At 36.6% G+C, this 24,386-nt stretch overlaps 1 protein-coding gene across 2 annotated transcripts; it reads left to right on the top strand.

Moving 5' to 3' along the window:
• Positions 1-1,692: 1,692 nt before the first annotated feature.
• LOC105233753 (uncharacterized) lies at positions 1,693-23,957 on the top strand. 2 transcript variants are annotated; one of them, XM_049455896.1, is made up of 5 exons: positions 1,693-1,841; positions 16,487-16,644; positions 21,928-22,147; positions 22,220-22,802; positions 22,898-23,957. In XM_049455896.1, the coding sequence occupies exons 2-5, from the start codon at positions 16,568-16,570 to the stop codon at positions 23,686-23,688; spliced, it is 1,671 nt and encodes a 556-aa protein (XP_049311853.1). In that variant the 5' UTR covers positions 1,693-1,841; positions 16,487-16,567; the 3' UTR covers positions 23,689-23,957. The 2 variants fall into 2 exon arrangements, with proteins under 2 accessions (XP_049311853.1, XP_049311402.1); XM_049455445.1 differs by having other exon boundaries at positions 1,732-1,906.
• The last annotated feature ends 429 nt before the right edge of the window (positions 23,958-24,386 follow it).

Below are 24,386 nucleotides of genomic sequence, written 5' to 3'. Positions count from 1 at the left end.
CATTGCATAAGAACCTTCACCTTTGGAATGGACGGAATGTAACTATGGTCCACTATTTCTAGGATGATACCTTTCCAGAGGCACTGAAGCGTTCCCATAGAGCTGATGGGTCGTCCTTACGTTATAAAGTCTTGACCTCATTGAGCCAGCCCGCAGCATCGAACCGTGGCATTAGCGAGCTCGGGTCTTTATTTAATCGGGCACAGAGCGCATCTAGCAGTTTCAGCTCGGTCGCTCTTAATTTTTCTTGACGAATCTATCCAATGCGGTTGCTTCTATCTATGAGTGCCACGTTTGAATGTCTTAGCTATATCGCTGGCAGTCATCACCGCCCTGGACATAGAGTGTATCTTCACGTCGAGACTGACGATTAGCTTTACAGCCTTATCTTTTTTCCTCGGTCGTTGAGTCGGATCCGCTGTTTCGCTTCCCTGCTTTTTGGCTACAATTCCTTTCTCGATCCGGTTTGGGAATCTCGGTTCCGTGTATTTTAATCAATTTTAGTTTCCACTACCAATATTCTGATCGGCAGTGTACATATGCATGCCTACTAACCATACTCCCTTTAATATATTTGTTTATTTATATTGTTTGGCCCTCAAGCATGAGAAACATTTCGCCTGAAGCACGCCTAGCAAGATGCAGCGAATGGCAGGGCAAAGGGTGGGAAAGCACATGCCAGCAACATGCACTTCCATACTCGACTTTACTTGCTCTTAAATAGATTATAGACATGGATCTTGCATCTACAGCAGTGACGCGCTTTGCCTAGCCCGCGGGCGGCCGAATTTATTGCTCTCTCACAGATTCGCTCACACGTATTAGTCAAGCGCTCTCTATACATTGTGGAAAATTAATGTTCATTTGAAAATCACTTGATCAACGACTGTTGACTGCTACGCATGTAATTTGTATGTACGCGCTGATTAACAATTTTGGTTAAAAACCATGAAAATATTGATTTTTAGTTTCTTGATACAGCCGTTTAGGTGAAAACTTCAACATAAATTCAATATTAAAAATTTTTTGAATTTTAATTTCTTTTTGACACGTGATTTGTCTTTATTTTTGTAATTGATAAAAAATTAATAAGGAATTTCATTAATTTCACAATTTTGTAAAAGTTGTCGAATCACTTTAAAATTTTTTTATATTAATTAATACTAAAGTTTTGTATTTTTTTTGGGTGTAGCAGCAAGCTCTCTCATACTCCAACACAAGCACACAGTTTGGTAGTGTGCGTTTGGGCATCACTGATCTACAGCTACACATACTACTACATCCGTGAGTATGTGTACATATGCATGCATACGGTTACAAAAAAAACAGCAGCATCCCTATTTTTATGAATTATGCCCACACGAACGATCAATGAAGATCATCGCTGAGCTGATAGCGAGCAAACGCAGCAGCCCGCTAATCCCACTCTCACCCACATATAAACTTCACACGAACACGCCAAGAACTCTATATACACACACACACATACAAAAGTTTGTGTGGTTGCTCTCAAGCATAACATGTGCAGGCTTTGTGCAGTTACAATTAATTAAAAAGATTTTCCTGCATCCATAATTTTTTCCTGCCTTAGAAAAATAAGCAACCACACTGATGCAACGATCTTAAGTGCAGCACTGTCTGCTTGCTGAGCGCATGCTGCGTGCGCTCTACCAACTCTCATCGATTGGGCTCTGTCGTGAAAGTCAGCTGGCTCCTAAATAGTGCGCTGTTAAACTCACAATCCATTCGTTTGTCGAACCTCGTGCTGGAAAGTCAACCGAGTTGGCGGTGTGATTAATTGCCGCAGTGTGTTAGCGTTAGCAGCTAGATCCTATTCAAGTGTAAGATCTGTTGCTGTTCATAAGTTAATCTAGCGCCACTTAGTCGAATAAATAACGGATACTCGGTGAGCATTAAAGTGCATCGTCAACATTTTCATTGATGAAGAGTCGTTTTGAGTTCAGAAAAAATAATAAATTCATAATAATAAAGTAAAGAAAAAATAAAAGTAAATAAATTAAATAAAAAATAAAATAAGATTAAAAAATATATATTATTTATAAAAAAGTAATAAAAATCAAAATAAAAAAATTAATAAATATCAAAATAAAAAAAATTAATACAAATAGGTAAATAATTAAAAATAATTATTTAATAAAAATCAGCAAGATTAATTAATTATTAAAAATAAAAAAAAAAATATAAAAAAATAATTAATTAATGTGGTCTGAAAAAAATAATAAAGAGATTTAAATAAATGAATAAATTAATAAAAAAAAATCAAATAAATAAATTAAATTAAAAAAATATATTATTTATAAAAAAGTAATAAAAATCAAAATAAAAAATTAATAAAAATTAACATAATTAATTAATTAATTAAAAATTAGTATTTAATAAAAATCAAAAAGATTAATTAATTATTAAAAATATTAAAAAATAATTAATTAATGTGGTCTGAAAAAAATAATAAAGAGATTTAAATAAATGAATAAATTAAAGAAAATGAAAAACTAATAAATAAATTAAATTACAAGATTAATTAATAGATACAAGATAATAATTTATTAATGGCTACAAAGTTAATTAATTATAAAAAATAATACATTCAAAAAGTAGTAAATTAATTAAAAAACAATAAATAGATAAGACAAAAGAATAAATTAAAGAAAATAAAAAAATTAAATTAAAAAATTATTTTAATTATTTATAAAAAAGTAATAAAAATTAAAATAAAAAAATTAATAAAAATTACCACAATTAATTAATTAAAAATATTATATAGATAAAAACAAAGAAAAAATAATAAAGTAAAAAACTAACACAATTAATTATTTTTTAAAAATAGTAAACTAATTATAAAAAATATTTAATTAATCAACTATAATAAAGTTAATAATATATTCGTAGCTACAAAATTAATTAATTATAAAAAAAATAATTAATTCGATAATTAATTAATTAAGTAAATAATAAATTAGAAGAAAAAAATTATTTAAAATAAATAAAAAAAATTAATAAATTAAGAAAAACTAATAAATTAATGTAATATCATTAATTATAATAAAATAAAATCAAGTGTCATAATTAATTGTGCGTAAAATAACGGTATAAAGTGCATACCCTTTTCTCTTATTATAAAGACTTATACGTAGCCCTAAACGTCACGGTCGTAAGTAAATATTCGTTGATGCGAATGAGCACTTAGATTTTCATTTATCAGCTTAAAGTTCACGATTCAGTGCAATATGCGCGTATAATTATAACTCAAGCACATTTTGTCTTTCGTACTTGGGAGATAATTTCAAGATGACATATACTTAATTGGCGCAGACACCGCTTACGCGATTATAGCCGAGTTACATATGTACATATATAGTATATACAATGACATATGTCACATTTATGAATACCAAAATGCAGTTATCAGTGAATTTTCGTTTGAAATTTAAAGCCATTCAAGGAAAAAGTTAAAGCTCGCTTGGAAATGCTTAATGCATAAATAAAACTTTCTAACGTTTTTCAAAATAATTTGCAGAAGCAGCCATAAAAAATTCTGAAGAACTGGCACATTGTCTCTAAGTATGTTTATACCGGAAATGTTTGATCATTCCACGCCTACTAAACTTCGCGCGTCTAATGCCGCTATGTCTATGCTGACTATCGCTATTAAGAGGGTTTAATACACCAATAGAGCTATAAAAATCTAGAGAACTGAGTAATCTATACATTATTTTAAGCAACATGTTTGTGGATATATTGGGTAGTCGAAAAAGTAATTTCGTAATTTTAATCAAACTTTAATCTTTAATTTTTTTTATTTATATGTACCATTTTGTTCAACTACTTTTGTCATTTTTCCGTTGGAGACATTATTTCATCAGTCTAAAACTTTTCTGGGTTCTCGGCGAAAAACTGCGACAAGTAATTTTCACAGACTTCTCTTGCAGCCAACTTTACTCCATTAAAGGAGCTCTGCATTGATCGAAACAAATGGTAGTCCGATGGTACAAGGTCAGAGCTATATGGTGGATGCATCAAAACTTCCCAGCCAAGCTCTCCCAGTTTTTGACGAGTCAACAAAGATGTGTGTGGTATAGCGAAATCCTGAGGGAAGACGAAGCGCTTTCTGTTGTTCAGTTTTGGCCGTTTTTTCGATTGCTTGCTTCAATATCATCAGTTGTTGACAGTAAAATGTAGAATCAATCGTTCGACCAGGCTGGAGCAGTTCTTAGTGGATGATTCCTTTCCAATCCCACCAAACACTCAGCATAACCTTTCGAGGCATCAATCCTGACTTTGCGACCATTTGTTGAGCTTCACCACGCTTGGATCATGATCATTTCGCACATTATTGTCGCATTTGATCCACGTTTCGTGTCCTGTTACTTTTCGTTTCAGAAATGGTTCGATTTCATTTTGTTTCAGCAAAGAAGCGCTGATGTTAATACGGTCCATTAAAATTTTCACAGACAATTCATGTGGTACGAGCTTCTTTTTGTTTCCAGCCTTTTTTAAATGATTCAACACCATTTGATAATGAATGTTAAGTTTCTTAGCGATGTCATGGCAGCTTATGTGACGGTTCTATTCAATTTTTTCCATAATTTCATCGATTTTTTCAACGGCAGGTCGACCAGAGCGAGGTGCATCTTTCACGTCGAAATTTCCAGAACGGAAGCTCGTAAACCATTATTGTGTTACACGAACTGATAAAGCATCGTCTCCGTAAACTTTACAAAATTCATTGGTGGCTTGGGTGGCATTCTTCCCTTTTTTATACTCTCGCAACAAAGTTGCCAAAGAGAGTATTATAGTTTTGTTCACAAAACGGTTGTTTGTAAGTCCTAAAACTAAAAGAGTCAGATATAGGGTTATATATACCAAAGTGATCAGGGTGACGAGTAGAGTTGAAATCCGGATGTCTGTCTGTCCGTCCGTCCGTCTGTCCGTCCGTCCCTCCGTCCGTCCGTGCAAGCTGTAACTTGAGTAAAAATTGAGATATCATGATGAAACTTGGTACACGTATTTCTTGGCTTCATAAGAAGGTTAAGTTCGAAGATGGGCAAAATCGGTCCACTGCCACGCCCACAATATGGCGGAAACCGAAAACCTATAAAGTATCATAACTAAGCCATAAACAAGTAAGGAAGGGCTAAGTTCGGGTGTCACCGAACATTTTATACTCTCGCATGATAAAGTGATAATCGAGATTTCATTATCCGTCATTTACATACTTTTTTTAAACGTGATACCTCAGCTCAAATACCGTATTTGTGTAAATTTTTATTCCGCTATCATCATTGGTTCCTAATGTATATATTATACAGAGAAGACATCAGATGGAATTCAAAATAGCGTTATATTGGAAGAAGGCGTGGTTGTGAACCGATTGCACCCATATTTCGTACGTATTATCAGGGTGCTAAGAAAATATTATGTACCGAATTTCATTGAAATCGGTCGAGTAGTTCCTGAGATATGGTTTTTGGTCCATAAGTGGGCGACGCCACGCCCATTTTCAATTTTTAAAAAAAGCCTGGGTGCAGCTTCCTTCTGCCAATTCTTCTGTAAAATTTTGTGTTTCTGACGTTTTTTGTTAGTCGGTTAACGCACTTTTAGTGATTTTCAACATAACCTTTGTATGGGAGGTGGGCGTGGTTATTATCCGATTTCTTCCATTTTTGAACTGTATATGGAAATGCTTAAAGAAAACGATTCTGTAGAGTTTGGTTGACATAGCTATAGTAGTTTCCGAGATATATACAAAAAACTTAGTAGGGGGCGGGGCCACGCCCACTTTTCCAAAAAAATTACGTCCAAATATGCCCCTCCCTAATGCGATCCTTTGTGCCAAATTTCACTTTAATATCTTTATTTATGGCTTAGTTATGACACTTTATAGGTTTTCGGTTTCCGCCATTTTGTGGGCGTGGCAGTGGGCCGATTTTGCCCATCTTCGAACTTAACCTTCTTATGGAGCCAAAAAATACGTGTACCAAGTTTCATCACGATATCTCAATTTTTACTCAAGTTACAGCTTGCACGGACGGACGGACAGACGGACGGACGGACAGACGGACGGACAGACGGACGGACGGACAGACGGACGGACAGACGGACGGACGGACAGTTAGACATCCGGATTTCAACTCTACTCGTCATCCTGATCACTTTGGTATATATAACCCTATATCTGACTCTTTTAGTTTTAGGACTTACAAACAACCGTTATGTGAACAAAACTATAATACTCTCTTTAGCAACTTTGTTGCGAGAGTATAATAAAGATATTAAAGTGAAATTTGGTACATAGGATCACATTAGGGAGGGGCATATTTGGACGTAAATTTTTTGGAAAAGTGGGCGTGGCCCCGCCCCCTACTAAGTTTTTTGTATATATCTCGGAAACTACCATAGCCATGTCAACCAAACTCTACAGAGTCGTTTCTTTCAGGTATTTCCATATACATAAAAATGGAAGAAATCGGATAATAACCACGCCCACCTCCCATACAAAGGTTTTGTTGAAAATCACTAAAAGTGCGTTAACCGACTAACAAAACACGTCAGAAACACTAAATTTTACGGAAGAAATGGCAGAAGGAAGCTGCACCCAGCCTTTTTTGAAAAATTGAAAATGGGCGTGGCGTCGCCCTCTTATGGACCAAAAACCATTTCTCAGGAACTACTCGACCGATTTCAATGAAATTCGGTATATAATATTTTCTTGACACCCTGATGACATGTACGAAATATGGGTGAAATCGGTTCACAACCACGCCTTCTTCCAATATAACATTATTTTGAATTCCATCTGATGTTCTCTGTATAATATATACATTAGGAACCAATGATCGTAGCGGAATAAAACTTTACACAAATACGGTATTTGAGCTGAGGTATCCCTTGTGGAAAAATTGTCGTGATCGGACTACAACTTTTCAAGGCCTAACCTAGCCTAACCTAATTTTTCACCGAAAATATCGGTAAATCTCTCAGAATTTAATTCTAATTAATTTTACAGCAAAATAAAAAAAATATGTAAATGACGGATAATGAAATCTCGATTATCACTTTATCATGCGAGAGTGTAAAATGTTCGGTGACACCCGAAATTAGTCCTTCCTTACTTGTTATATTATACAAAAATTTCAAAGTATAGCGAATTTCTTCATTATTTTTCCTCAATTTTAAACAACTGTAATTTTTTTCAATTTCATCGAATTCAATTTATTTTTTTGGTTAAATGAAACCTAAAATCCCACCTTTCCAACACTATATGGTATGACACAACGTAATTGGTAGGGCTGGAGATATACGACTGCAACGACATCTATTGGCAAAATGCGAAAAAACTTGTTCGACTACCCAATATTTGCCAGTTAAACACTGCCAAATAGGCAATAGAGAATTAGAAATATTGTCTACTTTTCGCCAATAGGACTTTTAAGGGGTCCATACATTGGGTATATCCGAAAAAAAATCAATACTTTGAAAGTCAAAGGTGAAAACTATAAAACATTTCTGAAATTCTTTATTGCCTCTTTGGCTCTATATTTTTCAAATATAAAGTATTTTGTAATAATTTACATAATTTATTACAATTTCACCATTAAATCCTTGTCAAAAGGCAAAATCAATATATTTAATCGCTGCTTTCTACATTTATCAATTAAAACTATTACAAAAAAAAAAAAAACAAAATCATGTAATATTGTAAAATGCACGTTTTTTTTGCAATAATGAAAACAATTTGTCGCTGGCCGCAAAACATCAAAACATTCTCTACCGCATGAAATCATAATTTATCAACCTTTTGCCCCATTTAAAGACTGTATACAAATAAATATTTATATGTATGTGTGTGTGTGTAAAATTCTAAGTGATAAGCATTAAGTTGTTATAAAATACTTTGACTTACATACAGACGCACATACAATGAAACTAAGCTTACATACAAATAAACATACATACATATTTATACATATATACATATATGTATATATATATACATATATATACAGATAAATATGTAATGTATACGAAAAGTGAAAAAAAAAATCAAAAGAAAAAAAACAATGCCGTACTGAGATTAGAACTCAAGCTCCCTCCACAGTTGATTGAATTTTCTTTCGCCTCCCATTAGAACTGATTAAATTGTTGTATAAACTAATCAGTTGTTGAATAAAAAAAAAAACAAATAAAATAATATTTAATAATTTTACGCCGCAAATTTAGCTGTTTATGCAAATAGTTAGTTCAGCTTAATTATTTAATATTATTACATTATTAAAAGTAATGTTTGTTGGTAGCTTTAAGCAAACAATTTTTTATTCATAAACCGACAACAATTCTAACTGATAACTTATACAAAAAATACTTTTAATGTCATGTGTTTACAACTTATGGGATTTCAAATTATTTTCAATTTTAAATTTTCGCAAAAAATATAATTTAAATACATAGAAATGCTGAGGTTCGAGGTTCCCCACTTTTGTTTCAAAGAAAAAACACAGAAACTTCAAATTTAATAGGAAATATTTATTATCACACGAAAAAACATTCTTTGGCATTTATTTTTTAAAGATTATCTCTTTGAAATGTTAGCCGCGGCTACGTGTCAGATGCTCTATCCATTGCGTCTAATTTTCGATGACTTGTACGAGCATTTCAACCCGTAACTGGCGAATGACGCGTATGATGTTTTGTTCCAAGGCCTGAATCGAAGCGGGATTGTCCGCATAGACCTTAGACTTTACATATCCCCACCGGAAAAAGTCTAATGGTGTGATATCACACAATCTTGGTGGCCAATCAACCGTTCCAAAACGTGAAATCATCTGCTCACCGAAGTGTTGTCTCAATAAATCCATTGATTGCTGTGTTGTGTGGGAAGTGGCGCCTCCCTGTTGAAATCAAGTGTTGTCGAGATCACGAGCTTCAACTTCAGCCATCAAATAGTCGATTATCATGACGGGATAACGGTCGCCATTGACGGTTACATTCTCACCGGCATCATTTTTGAAGAGATATGGACCGATGACTCTACCGGCCTACAAACAACACTAAACCGTTATTTCTTCTGGATGAAATGGCAGATCTTGAATCTCTTGAGATTGCTCTTCATCCCAAATACGGAAATTTGCTTGTTTACATACCCATTGAGCCAGAAATGAGCCTTACAGCTGAACAATATTTGGCTTGAAAACGTCGGATCTTCTGGAAACTTTTCAAGAGTTAATAGATCGATCCGATGTCGCTTGGGAAGATCGAACGGTTTCAGTTCTTGCACAACCTGAGATTTGTACGCTTTCAATTTAAGATCTTGACGTCAAATGCGCCAAATCGTTCCATACGTCAGTCCGAGTTGCTGCGAACGGCGCCAAATCGACTCTTCACGGTCTTCATGTACATTATCAGCTACTGCTGCTATATTTTCTTTACTGCGTGCTGGAACTGGTGTCTTCGATAAAATATTATCCAATAATCAATTCTGGGTCTTAAGATGGGTGATGGTGTTGCGAATAGTTCGCTCAGTAGACCGAAACACATTTTTTACAGAACGTGAATTTTCGTAATAAAGGTGAACGATTTGTAAACGCTGTTCTGGCGTAAGTCTTCCGATGATGAAATGCCAAACAATACTGAACAAAAATGGCATTACAGCTTGACACGACTTACACGTGATCTGTCATAAAAGTGTGATTGAAAAAAGTACCTCTACTTGGATCACTCGTTACTGAGCTCTTTGATCTTAGTAAGGCTAGGCTCTCACCAGTGGGGATCCTAACAGGTCATTCTCCTCTCGGCTGTAAGTTATGGAAGAAGAAGAGCTGTGGAAGCATCTCAACACTTTGTTCTTGCTTTTTCATCTTTTGGGAGATAAAGGCTTATTAGAAATTAAAATTAAACACCTGCAGAAATTTGTACTGACCGCTTGGCGCTCACCTCTAAGATCTACACAAATTATATTTTTCTATGGCAAAGGACTGCTTATAGCAGTCAAAGTGCGTTCTCTGGATTAGTCTAACCTAATCTTCAATGGTTCTGTAATCTCACACGGTGCTGATATCATTTGTTTCACGATTTATCAAAATAAAAAAATTCCACTGGAAAAGTTTCTCATTTCCTAACCACAATGTTACAGTGACAGCTAATTGTGTGTCTCTTACATAAAAAAAATACTGTATCGATCGTTTTAAAATTTAACCCATCTTTAACGGCAACGATAACTTTGAGAATACACGGTTTAAATAAAAAATATCTATAATTTTCTAGTTACACGCGATCTCTGAAGGCTCTAAAAACACTAGTCCTCCACTGATGATTCACATCAGTACAGAGATCTTTATGGATATATATATATATCAGATAGTTTTCATCTCTCTTTATCACAGCTAAAATATTTTGCTTTTTCTGAAAATCGCTGACAAATCGGAAAGAAATTCATAAATTGTGTGCTACACGTCATAAAATCAAGAATAGAATTTGCCAAAAGTTCTTTGACCCAATTTAGCAAAAATAAAAATATAAAAGAAAGAAAAAACAAAGAAAAACCAAATTGCATTTTAACGCTGGGAACTGGAGCACCATTTGTGTGGTCATAAAATTAAAAGAATACAAAAACAAAAAAAGTGATGCTAAAACGCATATATTCTTACGCTGCTTTGTAATATCTAAATTGCGTATTTGAAACGCTTTGTTCGTGTATGAGTAAAAATAAGTTTAAAGAGATGCAAATAAAATGCGAAATCAAACTAAAAAAAACAAAATGTGCAAATTCACGAGAAAGCCACGATTATGCAGTAACTTTTTCAATGAAACGTACCCTTAGAATTTTTTTCTCTTGATTTTAAGAACACTTTCTTCATGTCAAAGCACTTCTAATCCATATTTGGCTTAAACTAATAAGGAATGTTTCTAAATGTATTATTTGTAAACTTTTTCATAATAAAGGTCTAATGCTTCAACTTTCTCTTCGGCTTTAGATATAGTGTTATGTATCCATAGTTTATTCAGGGTTATGACATTGAACAAAAACTTCTCCACGGGACTTACAAGGTACTTAAGTTCTATTGTGTACGACTGAATACTCTTTATAAAACTATGTATATTTTGAAGTCTTCAGTTACAATTCAATCATGCGATTCCTATAACCGATAATTTTGGATCCATGATAGTGGCAAATCGAACAAACATCTGTAATAAAAACCTTAGATTATCGTGATTAGAGAGAGGCTTGGAAAACGACAACTGGCTAGTTTTATTGCTGCTCGAAAATTAGATTTTTTGATAAAAAGATGAAAACTTTGAACAATGAGCTTGAGAAATGGCGAATCGAAGGCGAACGATAGTTACTTGTCTTTATTAGTTTTGTGTTCCAGTCTCATAATACTGTGAACAAATTATATAACGATTTTTTTCATAATTTTAAAATTCTTAACATGTTCTTCTAAATCTATGTCGTCCCCCTCAAAGTAATCCTCCTTGTTTTTTCCAATCCTCGAAACAGTTGTTAAAGTCAATTTTCGGAATAGCCTTCAATGAGCGTAGCGATTCACGTTTAATCTCTTCAATTGACGGTTTCATCGAAGCGGTCGTTTGAGTTCCCAGAATAGCCAGATGTCAATACCGTGGGGGCGGCACGACATTGGTAGCAAATTTGTCGAAAACCTCTCGAAGAATCAAATCATTATGCGACGGTGCATTATCGTGGTGCAAAAACCAAGAGTTGCCAGCCCATAATTCCGGCCTGTCCTTACGAATAGCTTCACGCAAACGACGCAAAACACTTAAATAGTAATCCTTGTTGAAAATTTGGCCGATCGGAAGAAATTCAGAGTGTACCATACCTCTATAATCGAAGAAAATTGATTTCGACCCGCTTTTACTTGATTTTTTCGGCTTCGGCTCACCTTTGCCACGATTTTCGGCCGATTGATCGTGTGTTTCCGGGTCGTAAGCATAGATCCAAAACTCATCGGTAGTAAAAATACGTTTCAGGGCATCCTGATAGTTGGAAAGCTTATTTTCGAAGAAATTTAGTGATTTTGGAACCAATTATGTTTTCACTTTTCTTATGCCCAAATGATCTTTCAAAATGGTTTTCATTGATCCTTTTGATATTCCAACGATGCTAGTAAGATCTCTGACTGTTTATCGTCGATTCTTAAGAACCAATTCCTGTATTTTATTGACGTGTTGATCATCAGTTGATGATTATCCTGAACTTGGTTCGTCGTCAACGCATTCTCGACCCTCCTTGAATAATTTGTACCAATCGAAAACACTTTCCCGCTACAAACAATTATCACCGAAAGCCTTTTCCAACATTCTGAATTTTTCAGCACTAGAAATTCGATTCCGTTATCAAAATTTAGTGGAACTTTTTTGTTGAATAACTTCACTCATCGTAAAATTAACCGATTGCGCTTTATGTACTTCATAAAGACTAGAGTATACTAAACAATGTTATTTTTTGATGTGACATTTGGCACAGATGTCACTAACAATCATATTAACTTAAAAAATAAATATTTCGCATGAAATGTATATTAAAAAGTCTTACTATTTTTTGCCCACAATAGTATATTATACATTTTTTTGCAAATTTTTCGTGCTTAATTTTTTTCAAAGCTTCAGTTTAGCTTTAGTTTGGCTTGAGTTCTAGCCGTCGAATAGTTTGCTTCAAATTAGTAAATAGCATTTGACAAGAGCAAAGTTCGGTGAAATCATGCAAATCGCACTGACACTTCAAACTGTCCTCGTACTTACATTTATATATGCACATATTTTTGCATTTTGTAGAGAACAAAGACTATTCTCCGACTACTGCAATTTTCCGAAATTTCAAGTCATGTTATAAGTTATTTCTGACATACTTTACATATCAATTGTAAAAAGTAATGTTTATAACATAATCCAATGTTCGTTTTGCTGCACAAATAATTTCGTTTTGAGGTTAATTCATCGTTTACATATCACGATTTATTTAAAGACAATTTATTACTAGACATATGTATATACATATTTGTGCACCATATTTTATTGTTGGAACACCGGAATTTTAAACAAAAAGGCCAAAAAAATCAAAATTGAAATATTCTACAAGGATTGTTGTTTATTTAATTTTGTATGCAAGTTCGAATGCAATATGTAAGATTTTAAAGAAAATTTTCATAAAATACTTGCATGTGAAAAGAAGTGAGTAATGTAAATATTTATAAAATGCTGGCCGCCACTGGTAATTTATTGCAGACAACATTTGCAGTTGCTCTAGTTATTGAGATTATTGAAAATGTATGGAATCGTTTATTTTCGCGGATAAAAATGCTAAAAGAAATTCACCATTTGTGTATCAACTGGTCAGTTTTGACCTCCGAAGAATCTTAAAAAATCAGTGAATATTTTTTTTCAAACAACTCCGTTAGATTTGAGAGATTTTTTAACGAAATTTGAAAGTTAGTGAGAAGAAAATCTACTCTGACATTCCCCGGTAAATAATATTTCAAAAAAGTGTATTCTGCTAAACTGGTAGGACTGTCCTTCATAACTTTGCCAAATATGAGCGCGATCTGTCAACCAGTTTGTTTACAACAGCTACACAGTCGATACACCTCACCTATTCAAGAATTTGTCTCAAATTTTGGTTCGTTCTGGACGACTTTCGACCTCTTCAACTGAAAGAAATATTAATAAAGTGAAGGATATGGTGCTTGAAAGTCGTTAGACAAGTGCTAGGGAGATGGCAAGAGAGCTCAACATCCCCCTTCGAGTCCCTTCGAATGATTTTGGTGAATATTTTGAGTATGAAACGCATTCTTGCTCGACTCGCGAACTCCCGATAAAGTTGAATTCTTTTTCAAAAAGAACACCGTGCACAGGTCTCTTTGCACATGCTTGATGGGGCGAATGCCAATCCCACACTCATAGAGAGTATTATAACTGCCGAAGAGACATGGGTCTATGGGTTTGACATGCAAATAAGTCAACAATACCGGGATGGAGGGAAAAAACGAGCCGAAACCAAAAAAACCACGCCAAGGCCGATCAAAAGGGTGCTTATTGTTTTTTTTTTTTCGATATACGTGCCTTGGTACATCATCAATTTGTTCCGCAGGGACATACGCTCAATAGGGAGCTCTATTTGACCGTATTGAAAATCATCTAGCTATTGTGTGAGATAGAACAAAATTCGCTGAAGGCCATCCGAAAAAGTGCTTATGAAAAGTATTCCGAGGACTGGAGAAATCGTTGGCTTAAGCTTGTTTTTAAAAAATTTTCTTAAATATTTTTGAAACAATGTTTAATTGGTGTCGAGCTATTGTGTGAGATAGAACAAAATTCGGTGAATGTAATGTGTACAGAGAAGATGTGTATGAAAGCTAATGCCAAAATTGGTTTGCACAATTTCGTTTTGGCAATTTCCATTTTGAAGATGAACCACTTCCTGGGAGGCAACGATCTAATGTGGATAAAATGAAGTCGTTGGTGGATGCAAACCATGAAATAACAACTCGAAAGATTCCTGGAAGTTTAAATTTGTATAACGCGACCGTTCACAAGCTCATGAAACGTCTAGAATTAATTTCAAAGTTTGACATATGGGTTCCTCATGTTCTTACAGAACGAAGTTTACTTCTTACATTAACAGCTGTGATTATCTTATCAAATATCAAAGTAGCACACCATTTTCGAAACGCATTGTTAAAGAAGACGAAAAGTGGGTTATTAACAAGATGATAAATCGCAACAGATTACGGTATAAAAAAAATTAACCAGCTTAAATGACTTCGAAGGCCGCTAGACGTCAAAACAGTTTTTTTTTTGTCTCTTTGGTGGTATTTCAAAAGGATGGTTATTCAGGCTTTGGCATGACAATAGCACGATTAAATCTGAAGTGACTTGTATTCAACTGGATAAAGTGAGTGAAGTACTGAAATAGAAGAGGCCCGAATTGGTCCATAGAAAAGGTGTAATGTTCTATCAGTATAAGGCGAGACTTCATACAAGTTTGATGACATACCAAAAACTTTTGCAGCTTCAACTAGATAAGCCACCAAACCCACCATATTTTGGAGACTTTTCACCTTCAGACTATTGCTTCTTGAGGTCTTTATAAAATTTTTTGGATGGGAGAACCTTTACCTCAAATCAGAACGACAAAAAGCACTTAGATCAGTTGTTTGCCTGCAAGGATGATACATTTAATGAGTGTCGAATTAATCTCTTACCCGAAAGATGACAAATAGTATTGGATTAAAAGAGAGAATACATATGTATATAATTTCATAAAATGCTTTACACAATAAAAAATCTTGCTTAAATTGGACTAAAAAACGAAATTGCTTAGTGGACGTTCCGATAGTAAGTCAATTAGGGTCATTGACAGAAATTCGTTAAAGGAACTAAATATATTCCAATCAAAGACTCCTCTTCCTCTGCTTCAGAAGGAATACAATTCAGGTCATTCAGAGAGTTTCGTTGAAGGATCTAAATACATACCAGTCCAAGTAAACCATTTAGTAAACCATTTAACTCAGAAGGCATTCATTTTGAAGATGAAAGGTTCGGTTAAGTTCGCTGAAAGGGCACTAATTTGACGACGGTCTCTTCAAATATATAACTTCTCCTTCTGGAATTACATATTAAAAAAACTCATTGAGGAAATATGTGTCTCTCCCTGATTCACTGGCCTATATAAAGTGACGAATTGAACATACAGTTGTTATATATGCATTGGACTGGCATATCAAATTGATTGAGTATAAACCAGTTCCACTCCTTTAACTAACATAAATAATTTAGTCCCCAGTATTGCATACAGAGTAAGCATAGCGAGCAGGATAGTGGCGAAACGAAGACGGCTAATAATAATATTTTTAAGTTTGAAAATTTCTTAAGCGAATGGTTCTAGATTTATAATAATTATGCAAGCCTGGAAAATACCTCGAGTCATTAGAAGGCTTTTCCGCTGCTATTTTGGAGAATACGTTGTCTGCTGAGAGTTTTAAAACCACGAAAAAATAGTCAAATATGTTACTTTGTTTCTGTATCGTCTTTAGTTCTAAGTTTATTAGACACTTCTATCAACTGATCATATGCTTCATATATTTACATATATAGAATACATACTTATATATCTATGCACTTTACTATGCACTTAATTATCTACACTGCACTTCACTTCATTTCAAGTGAATTCCATTCAATTCAATTCGATTTCGAAAGGAAGTCAAAGGCGTGTTTTTTTTATATTTAAGTGAAACTGCAAATTATAGCATCCGATAGCTGTTGAATTGCCACCGCAGCTGTTGCGTCGAGTACCAGCACATTTGGTGCACGCAATAATGCTGCAATGCTCTTGATTCAAATCGCCAACAAACCAACACCATATTCAACCAATACTTACAATTATTCTCAATATCTACTAATGCATAATTGTTTCTTTTTTTTCTTTTCTGTTTTTTGTTTTCCTTTGCAGGAGATCCACTGCGCAAGCACTCAGCTTCAACTTTAAATACAGAATTCTTCCATAGACGCGCACATCGCAAAGACCACAGCAATGCGTCGCCTATTTGGTGTAGTGTTTCTAAGTCTGGTCACCTTGAGCTTATTGTATCCAGCGCAAGCAGAATTATCGTGAGTACAGATTTTTTTGCTAATTGGTATCTATTTCTGCTATTATTAAAACATCATCACATCGCGATCATATAGTGATTTATATTTTTAAAGGGAGTACATAGAATGGCAAAGGCTGGGTATATAACCTTTATATATAGGTTATTTATCAGTTAAAATTCACTTATACATATGTCATTTTCATAACAAAAGAACGGGGTTTATACCTTGATCGCAATCTTAGGTCTTAAAAATTCACTTTGTGCCTCTAATATATGATAACTCCCAAAGTTACCAAAGTCGAAATAGAAATATACCTTTTCCAGTACGAAGGTGCCGAATATGAGAAGCTCAGAACTGTTGCTGGCTTTGTAGAAAAAAATAACCAATTTCCGATATATCTTAATGAAATCGGTTCAATACATCCATAGCAGCTGTATACCAACTTTTCGAACCTGAAGTATTCTCATCCATCCGAACAACACCAGCCTGCGAATACGCTATTGATTCGCTGAACTACAGGGTTTGTCCGGAAAGTAATAGGACTGAGTCGATTTAAAAAAATTGATTGAACCAATCGTTACAATTCTTTAAAAACTTTCAAAATAGGCTCCTTCTGCGTCGATGCAGCGCTGTCAGCGCGATTTCCAAGCATTGAAGGCGTCACGGAAGGCATTCTCCGGAATAGCCTTGAGAGTCGAGGTGCATGCTGCTTGGATTCCCTTTCATCGGCCTTTTCAGGCAAGGAAACAAAAAAAGTCCGGGGGCCACATCTGGGCTGTAGGGCAGCTGCGGAAGCATTGGAATGCCGGCCTTGGTTAGGTAGCTGTTCACAAGAAAGGAGGTGTGAGCCGGGGCATTGTCCTAGTGCAACTTACAATCAGCTGCGATGTCCCGTCGGACCCGATTGACCCTTTGTTTGAGTCTCTTGAGGACTTACAAGTAAACCTTGTCGTTGACGGTTTGTCCAGGTGGAATAAATTCATGGTGAAAGATGCCTTTGACGTCAAAAAAGACAATAAGCATCGTTTTTAATTTGGATTTGCTCATTCCCCAGCGACCTCTTTTCGGCCGTCCAAAAATGGTTGGTTCCGAATCTAGTCGGTGCGCGCACGCTGGGAAGTACAGTCGCGGTGGAATAAAATCAATCCTATTACTATCCGGACAAATTCTATACGTCAATGTCGGCGTAAAGCTCGTACCGATGAGCTGTATGACCATAAATCTTCAGCAAAACCTTTGAACACTTATATTGCCGACTCATCAGGTGTAGTCATCGTCCATGCCTCAGTACCATATAACAGAGCAGTAATAATGAGGGACCTGTAAAGTTTGATCCATGTTTGTCGAGAAAGGATTTTACTTTTCCATTGCCTAGTCAGTCCAAAGTGGCATCTGTTGACAAGTGATTCTGCGTTAAGATGCGTTTCAAGACTGATATTGTTGTTATTATCAATGTTGGTTCGAAGATAAACGAAATGATCTACGACTACAAAGTTATGAGTATCAAAAATGATATGTGAGCGCGAATGCGATAGCAGGTGTAAAATCGGTCCAGACTTCAACCTTGAAGAACTTTTTGTCGTATTACTGAGTTACTTAAGACCTGGGTCTCGAAGACTTTTATGTCAAACTTTGACTTAGGTGTCTCTCTGCATCTTGCCAAATCGCTTAAAAGAAAAGATCGCTAAAAAGAACTGTTCCTTAAAATACTTATCGTAGTATAAACTCATTCGAGAGGCATACATGCTTAAAATCCAATTTCTCGACTCTGAATTGTCTGTTACATATACACAAGTGAGTCCATAAATAGACGGCGCCAATTCGAGATGAAATAGTAATGAGGAAAACACACTTCACATGCATTGCAAGGAAAATCCATTAAAGACAAACTCATTCTAAGGGGCTACAAAGCAATGCCCACACTGTCTTAATGAGCGAGCACTCACTCAGCAGCACTCCGCTGGAAATTGTGTCTCGAATGCAGCTCATTAATCTGCATGTCAGTGGCACCAAAAATAGACGCACTATTTGCGTTGTGCAGCGTCTTATCGCCTAACTTCTAAGTACTAAGAGCTTGCAAGAGTCCAAGTATAAATAGGAGCATAAGCATTGATACAATCACATGAATTCATGCGGAGTTCGTGCGCAAGCCGATCGGCGGCATATTTGTAGCGGAACTTCATGCTATTGCAGCAGCCACACACAATCAGCGTAAGAAAAAAAATACGAGAAAAAAGACTTATTTATTTATTTTTGGAATGCAAGTGATGTGCATTTCTAACTAAATTACGCAATGCCGTCTGAATTGCCGTCGAACGTTGATCGACATGCGACATGCCCACCAACAGACGCAGCAGCGTTGCGGCGCATTAAAGCATACCATCAATGCTTTGACCCTGAGCACTTTGTTGCGCTTCCTGGATGATTTATATGGCAACAGTTTTGGTCTGTGCCTTCTTCTAGATCGCTTGTGCGCTGAGCGTATGGAGATTAAGGGCACCGCCAGCGAAGATTTGACGGAGTGCCATCTTCTCGTCATTTGCATTCAAATTGTGGGTGCCATACAATGTAAACAAAGGCAGCGCGGGATATTATAGAGGTAGGCCATACACACCCATGCTGCATTCTGTGTAAATATTTACTCAGCATTGGCCGCTGGGGCCAAAAGAGTCATAGAGCGTACATTGTGTGGCCAAGCCGTGCACGGCCTTTTTATTTTTGCTTCACTTGTAAACGTCAAAGACACCATAAATCTGGCATCATCTATGATATCCTAAATTTATGGTTCGCTGTATTGTTTCAGTTGTTTGGCGCCTAAGAGTGGAAGATTCTGGGAAATCGTTGAAATAATGTGTATGCAAATGGACTTGCCACTCACCGCCCAACTAATTAATTAAAGCGGAAGTTTTCTGACATTTTCTTAGAATTATCACCAGATCTCTACATATGTATTTAGTGCGGGTCGAACATTAGGGTAGTTCCAAAAACTACCGAAAATGTGATTTACAGTTCTTATTTTATAAAAAATTGATTGACCATTCAGTATAAGACCAATTTTTTCTCCATGATGGCAATCTCGTTTACTACTTTATTGCCCTGGATGTCTAGCAGTAGCAGAGAAGCTTCTTACTTCTGGCAACACTTTGCACAGCTTCCCAAGACACCTCTGCTTCTTGGCTGTCTACATAGATGTTGACTCTGGAACTGCCTGCAGGTGCATTAGAGGCCAGCTCCGCAGTTCTCCCGATAGCAAAGGGCTTAGCTTGAAATATATTGCAGTGGTCTGGCAACTTAAAAGGTTCCCTTATGCGCAACTCTGGATAGTATATTCCCACACTAACTCCATCGTCGAGTCAGTATAGAAGTTTAGAGTGTTGCGCGTAGTTAACATATCGTTTCGCCAGCCATCTTTTTCTATGTTTACTTTGAACTTTCTTTCCCAGTTGAAAAGTGTGGCCCTGTAGTCGGTGTTTGCCTAACCGCCATTACCCACAGAGCTATGCCCGAAGGTTCTATATGTAAATTCTCCTGCTGCCAGTAGTCATCCCGCCGATTCCCTGCGCATTTTTTAGCAAAGAGCTCTATAGGTGGCAGTTTTAGTACCAGTACAAGAGCCGCCATTGGAGTTGGCCTTAAAGCTCTCGAGGGCGAGCCTCTGAACCCTTTCCATTGGCTTCCGGTAGGTGAATTTTCGTATGCCTATCCACCATACTTCTGCACCGTAGACCAGAATTGGTCTAACAATAGCGGTGTAGCACCAGTACATGAGAGAGGGAGAAAGCTCTCAGGTTGTGCCGAGCATCTGCCTACAGGCATATGAAGTATTGCTGGCTTTCCTCACACTTTCTTCCACGTTTTGTTTCCACAACAGTTTGCTGTCCAAAACTACCCCAAGGTACTTGAGAGAGAGTTGTGTCTCATTTATAGAAGGGAACCTCCATAGAGGCATTTTGTGTTTTCTTGTGAACACCAGCAAATCCGTTTTCTCCGTTATCCCAGACCCGCTTGCGATATCCAGTTCTGGACTGTATTGAGAGTGGTGGTCATAATACTGCTAATGCTCTGTAGACACCTTCTCGCTATTAAGATGGCAATGTCGTCCGCATATGTGACTATCTTAGGGGCTTTGCCTTCCAAGTTCCTTAGCAGTTTATTCACCACTAATGTCCATAGAAGCGGAGGAGTGTTATCACCTTGAGAAGTATCTCTATAGACTTCATTTCAGCGTCATTCCATTCTGCTCTTATCCGCCTAGGTCAAAAGGCTGCTGATCCACTGTTGTATAGCACAATCAACACTTATGGACTTAAAGTCTAAGTTGACTATTTAGGGACTGAAGAATGCTTACCATTATGTTTTGTTCTTAGGAAGTGGAATAAAAGCAATTCTTTGGCAAATCAAGGGAATATGGACCAAGTATAATTGGTCTCATCTTACATATATTACGGTATTTTGGCTTGTAAATGAAAGAGAAAGGTCTGATCGTATTGCGCGAACTAAGAGGAAAGAGAGGTAGGAACCGTTAGTTACTTTTAGAGAAGAAAGGAGTGTGCGATAAATAGGTGATGTGTCCTCGTAGAATCAGCTCAAAAAGTGGCATGGAGACGGCCAGAACTTACTGTGCTTTAATAAAATAAAAGTATAAAGTATTTTTTATGGATTCGTCTGCGAACAAATCCCCTACAAATTCTTGTATCATCAATGGTCACGAAACGAAACGACGCTGCAATTTCAGATTGCGTTTAAACAGCGTCCAACACAGTTGTAAATTCGTTCAAAACTGCGCTTGTTGCACGAAGTTAGCAAAAGTGGCACCAATAGCGCCGTCTCATGCCCAATATTTCAAGCTCAATAAGACTCTTAGCGATTTTATTTGAGATGTCTCCTATGTCAGCAGTCTCGCGCACGTTTAATCGGCGGTCTGTCAATGCGATCGGTCCGGCGTAAACGTTTTTCACTTGAGGGTCGCTGATCAGAAATCAACGTCCAAGAATTGAGTTGCCGACCGGTATTGCTTTCTTCCATAGGAAACATTTAAAAACTTGTAAGATTCTCCATTTGCCGGACCAGGAGACAGCTGGATAATTCGAACCTTTAACTCAGCTTTTTCGAACTTTTTAACTCAGCTCAGATTCGCGTGACCTAACCACATAAAACCGGAGAAGCCTAAACGATTTAGACTACGAATATTTCATTTACATCCATATCACTTCAACCAAAAATGCTTCATTTAACATTCTGGCCATTTAATCTTAAAGCCCTGAATTGAGGTTATGTTTATTTAACCACCATCATTTACAGACGTGATGACATACGCGGAACCATGCAGTCACTAGTTTATTCCTACAACCAATTAGACAATAAATTGGAGCGTCACGAGCATCGCGAAAGAGCGCTTGGCGAGTTGATTAAACGAGCTTTGCAGACGCTACAGAAAGGACAAAAGAGTCTTGAACCACTAAACGGAATATTCGCACGTTTAGATGAGCGCGTCAGTCAAATTGAAACGCTCTTGATAACGGTAAAAAAACAAACTAAACTCTACTAACTATATTATTTACATGATAAAATATTTACTATATACGGCATGTAGCAAGAGGAAAAGTACAACGTGCAGACCGAAAAACTCGGCGAGGCGCTCGAGCACATATTCAAATGGATGGGTGAGAATAACGAGTGTTACAAGCGACCACCGGTGCCCGCAGTGATGCCAGTACCAGCACCAGCGCCAATTGTTCAAGTTCCAGCCGTATCACCCGAATTCATAAAAGAGCAGGAGAAAATCAATCAACAGATGCTCGAGCAAATTGCGAAATTGTCTACGAATGTGGAAAAACTCTTGGACACCTCAAAGGATATGATGGAACAGACCGAAGTGGCATTCAAGAGTGTGCCGTCCACGGCAGAAATGTTAACTAAAATTGAAGACAAATTGGTTAGCTATAGTATCGTAACGCCAGCGCCCGTACCAGAGCCGGTGGACAACTCGGAGTTCGAGAACAAAGTGTTTGTGAAATTCGATGAACTGGCGACTGGTATCGAAGAGTTACGTGCGCAACCTAAGCCACAAGACGGTCTCACAAATGCGGACAAGGAGTTTATACATGGATTGGCGAACGAAACACTCAGCGCGCTTGAGAATATGAAGGCCAGCGCACAGAGCAGCGCAGAAAAAGGTAAGTCTCAGCGGGAGGCTCTTCTATATACATATATCTCTCTCTCTCTTTCCCTTTTATTGCTGTCTCTATCTGTACTTTTTTTCATTTCGCAGCACAAGCGGAAACAGCCTCACTTATCAAAGAAACCGAACAGAACCTACAGACTGATGCTGGTAAAATTTTGGTCGGCGTCAATACGCAGGCTGAGTTACTACAGAAATTCTACGACGAAATGAATACCAGCTACAGCCAGTTAAATGAGGGACTTGAAATTTTCAGCAAATTCAATAATATTCTAATGGCCAACTCGGAGTATGTCTTGGACACACAACGTAAAGTCGAATTCGGCACTTTGCAGACAGTACAAAAGATCAACGATATAATTGATAAACAACGTGAGGAGATTGTCGATTTGCTGAAGACACGTTTCGACGCCGTCGACGAGAATGTCATCAATACTCAGCTGGAGACAATGCAGAATCTTAGCTCCACAATTGAAACGGAAATCAGTCATGTTTGGCGGCAAATTTCCATTATGAATGGCGAGATTACCGAAAATAGAGACTTACTGACTCTAATGCAAGGACGCAATGAGGTCTTTGTCAATAGCACATTCCTCAGCATGGCTACCATGGGCAATAAGGTGGAGGATATCAAGGACCGCATGCTGGATATGGATACAAATTTAAATTATCTGTTGGGCAAATTGTCGGTGATGTCACAGGAATTCGGTGCCATCAAACAGGGACTCGCCGATTCGTTAGAGCAGCTGCGTAACACGTTCCATGTGATGCAAGAGAAACTGCCGCCTTCGGGTCCAGGACCGCATAATATTGCCAAAAATGAATACGAGACAGAATTGAATTTACTGAATAAACGTCATGCCGCTGCCACAACGCAATGAATGGATTGAAATCGTTTAATTATTTATGCAACATAATTATTTCAAGCTCACTTAGTTTATAAAAGAAAGGTTAAATAAGCCATATATCTTGTATAAATTAATCTATTCATCCACATCACCCGTCATTAATTCATTGAAGAACAAAAAGTTACTCTTAACAAGCAATCCTAAGAATACAAATTTTGACAATAATCCGTTATTTATAAGGTTTAACCCTTAGTTCTGACTTTCTTTATTGAATGTATTACATAATAAAATATTAAAAACGATTTGACGTCATTTATATGGTAGCAAATTGGTCCCAAACCCAGCGTACAACTCTGGGCAGGGATGTTTTGGCTACCCAGTGGATACTTGCTCTAAGGCTGGAAGTCGTGAGCTGCGCGTTTCACTCCTTACTATTTAATCTCTAAGTGGCGCTGTCTATTTATGGACTTATGTATATGTAACAGACAATTCATAGTCGAGAAATTGGGTTTTAAGCACATATTTGTATGTATGTATCTCGAATGAGTTGATATTACAAGAATTGTTTTAAGGAACAGTTCTTTCTTTTAGCGAACTTTTCTTTTAAGCGATTTGGCAAAATGCAGAGAGACACTTAAGTCAAAGTATGACATAGAATTCGTCGAGGCCAATCTTAAGTAGTTTATTAATTCGATAAAGAGTTCTTCAAGGCTTAAGTCTGGACCGATTTA

The sequence above is a fragment of the Bactrocera dorsalis genome, chromosome 1, assembly GCF_023373825.1.
Source record: "Bactrocera dorsalis isolate Fly_Bdor chromosome 1, ASM2337382v1, whole genome shotgun sequence".
NCBI classification, from domain to species: domain Eukaryota; kingdom Metazoa; phylum Arthropoda; class Insecta; order Diptera; family Tephritidae; genus Bactrocera; species Bactrocera dorsalis.
The sequence above is the reverse complement of the archived record's forward strand: the minus strand, read 5'-3'. Positions and strand labels throughout refer to the sequence as shown.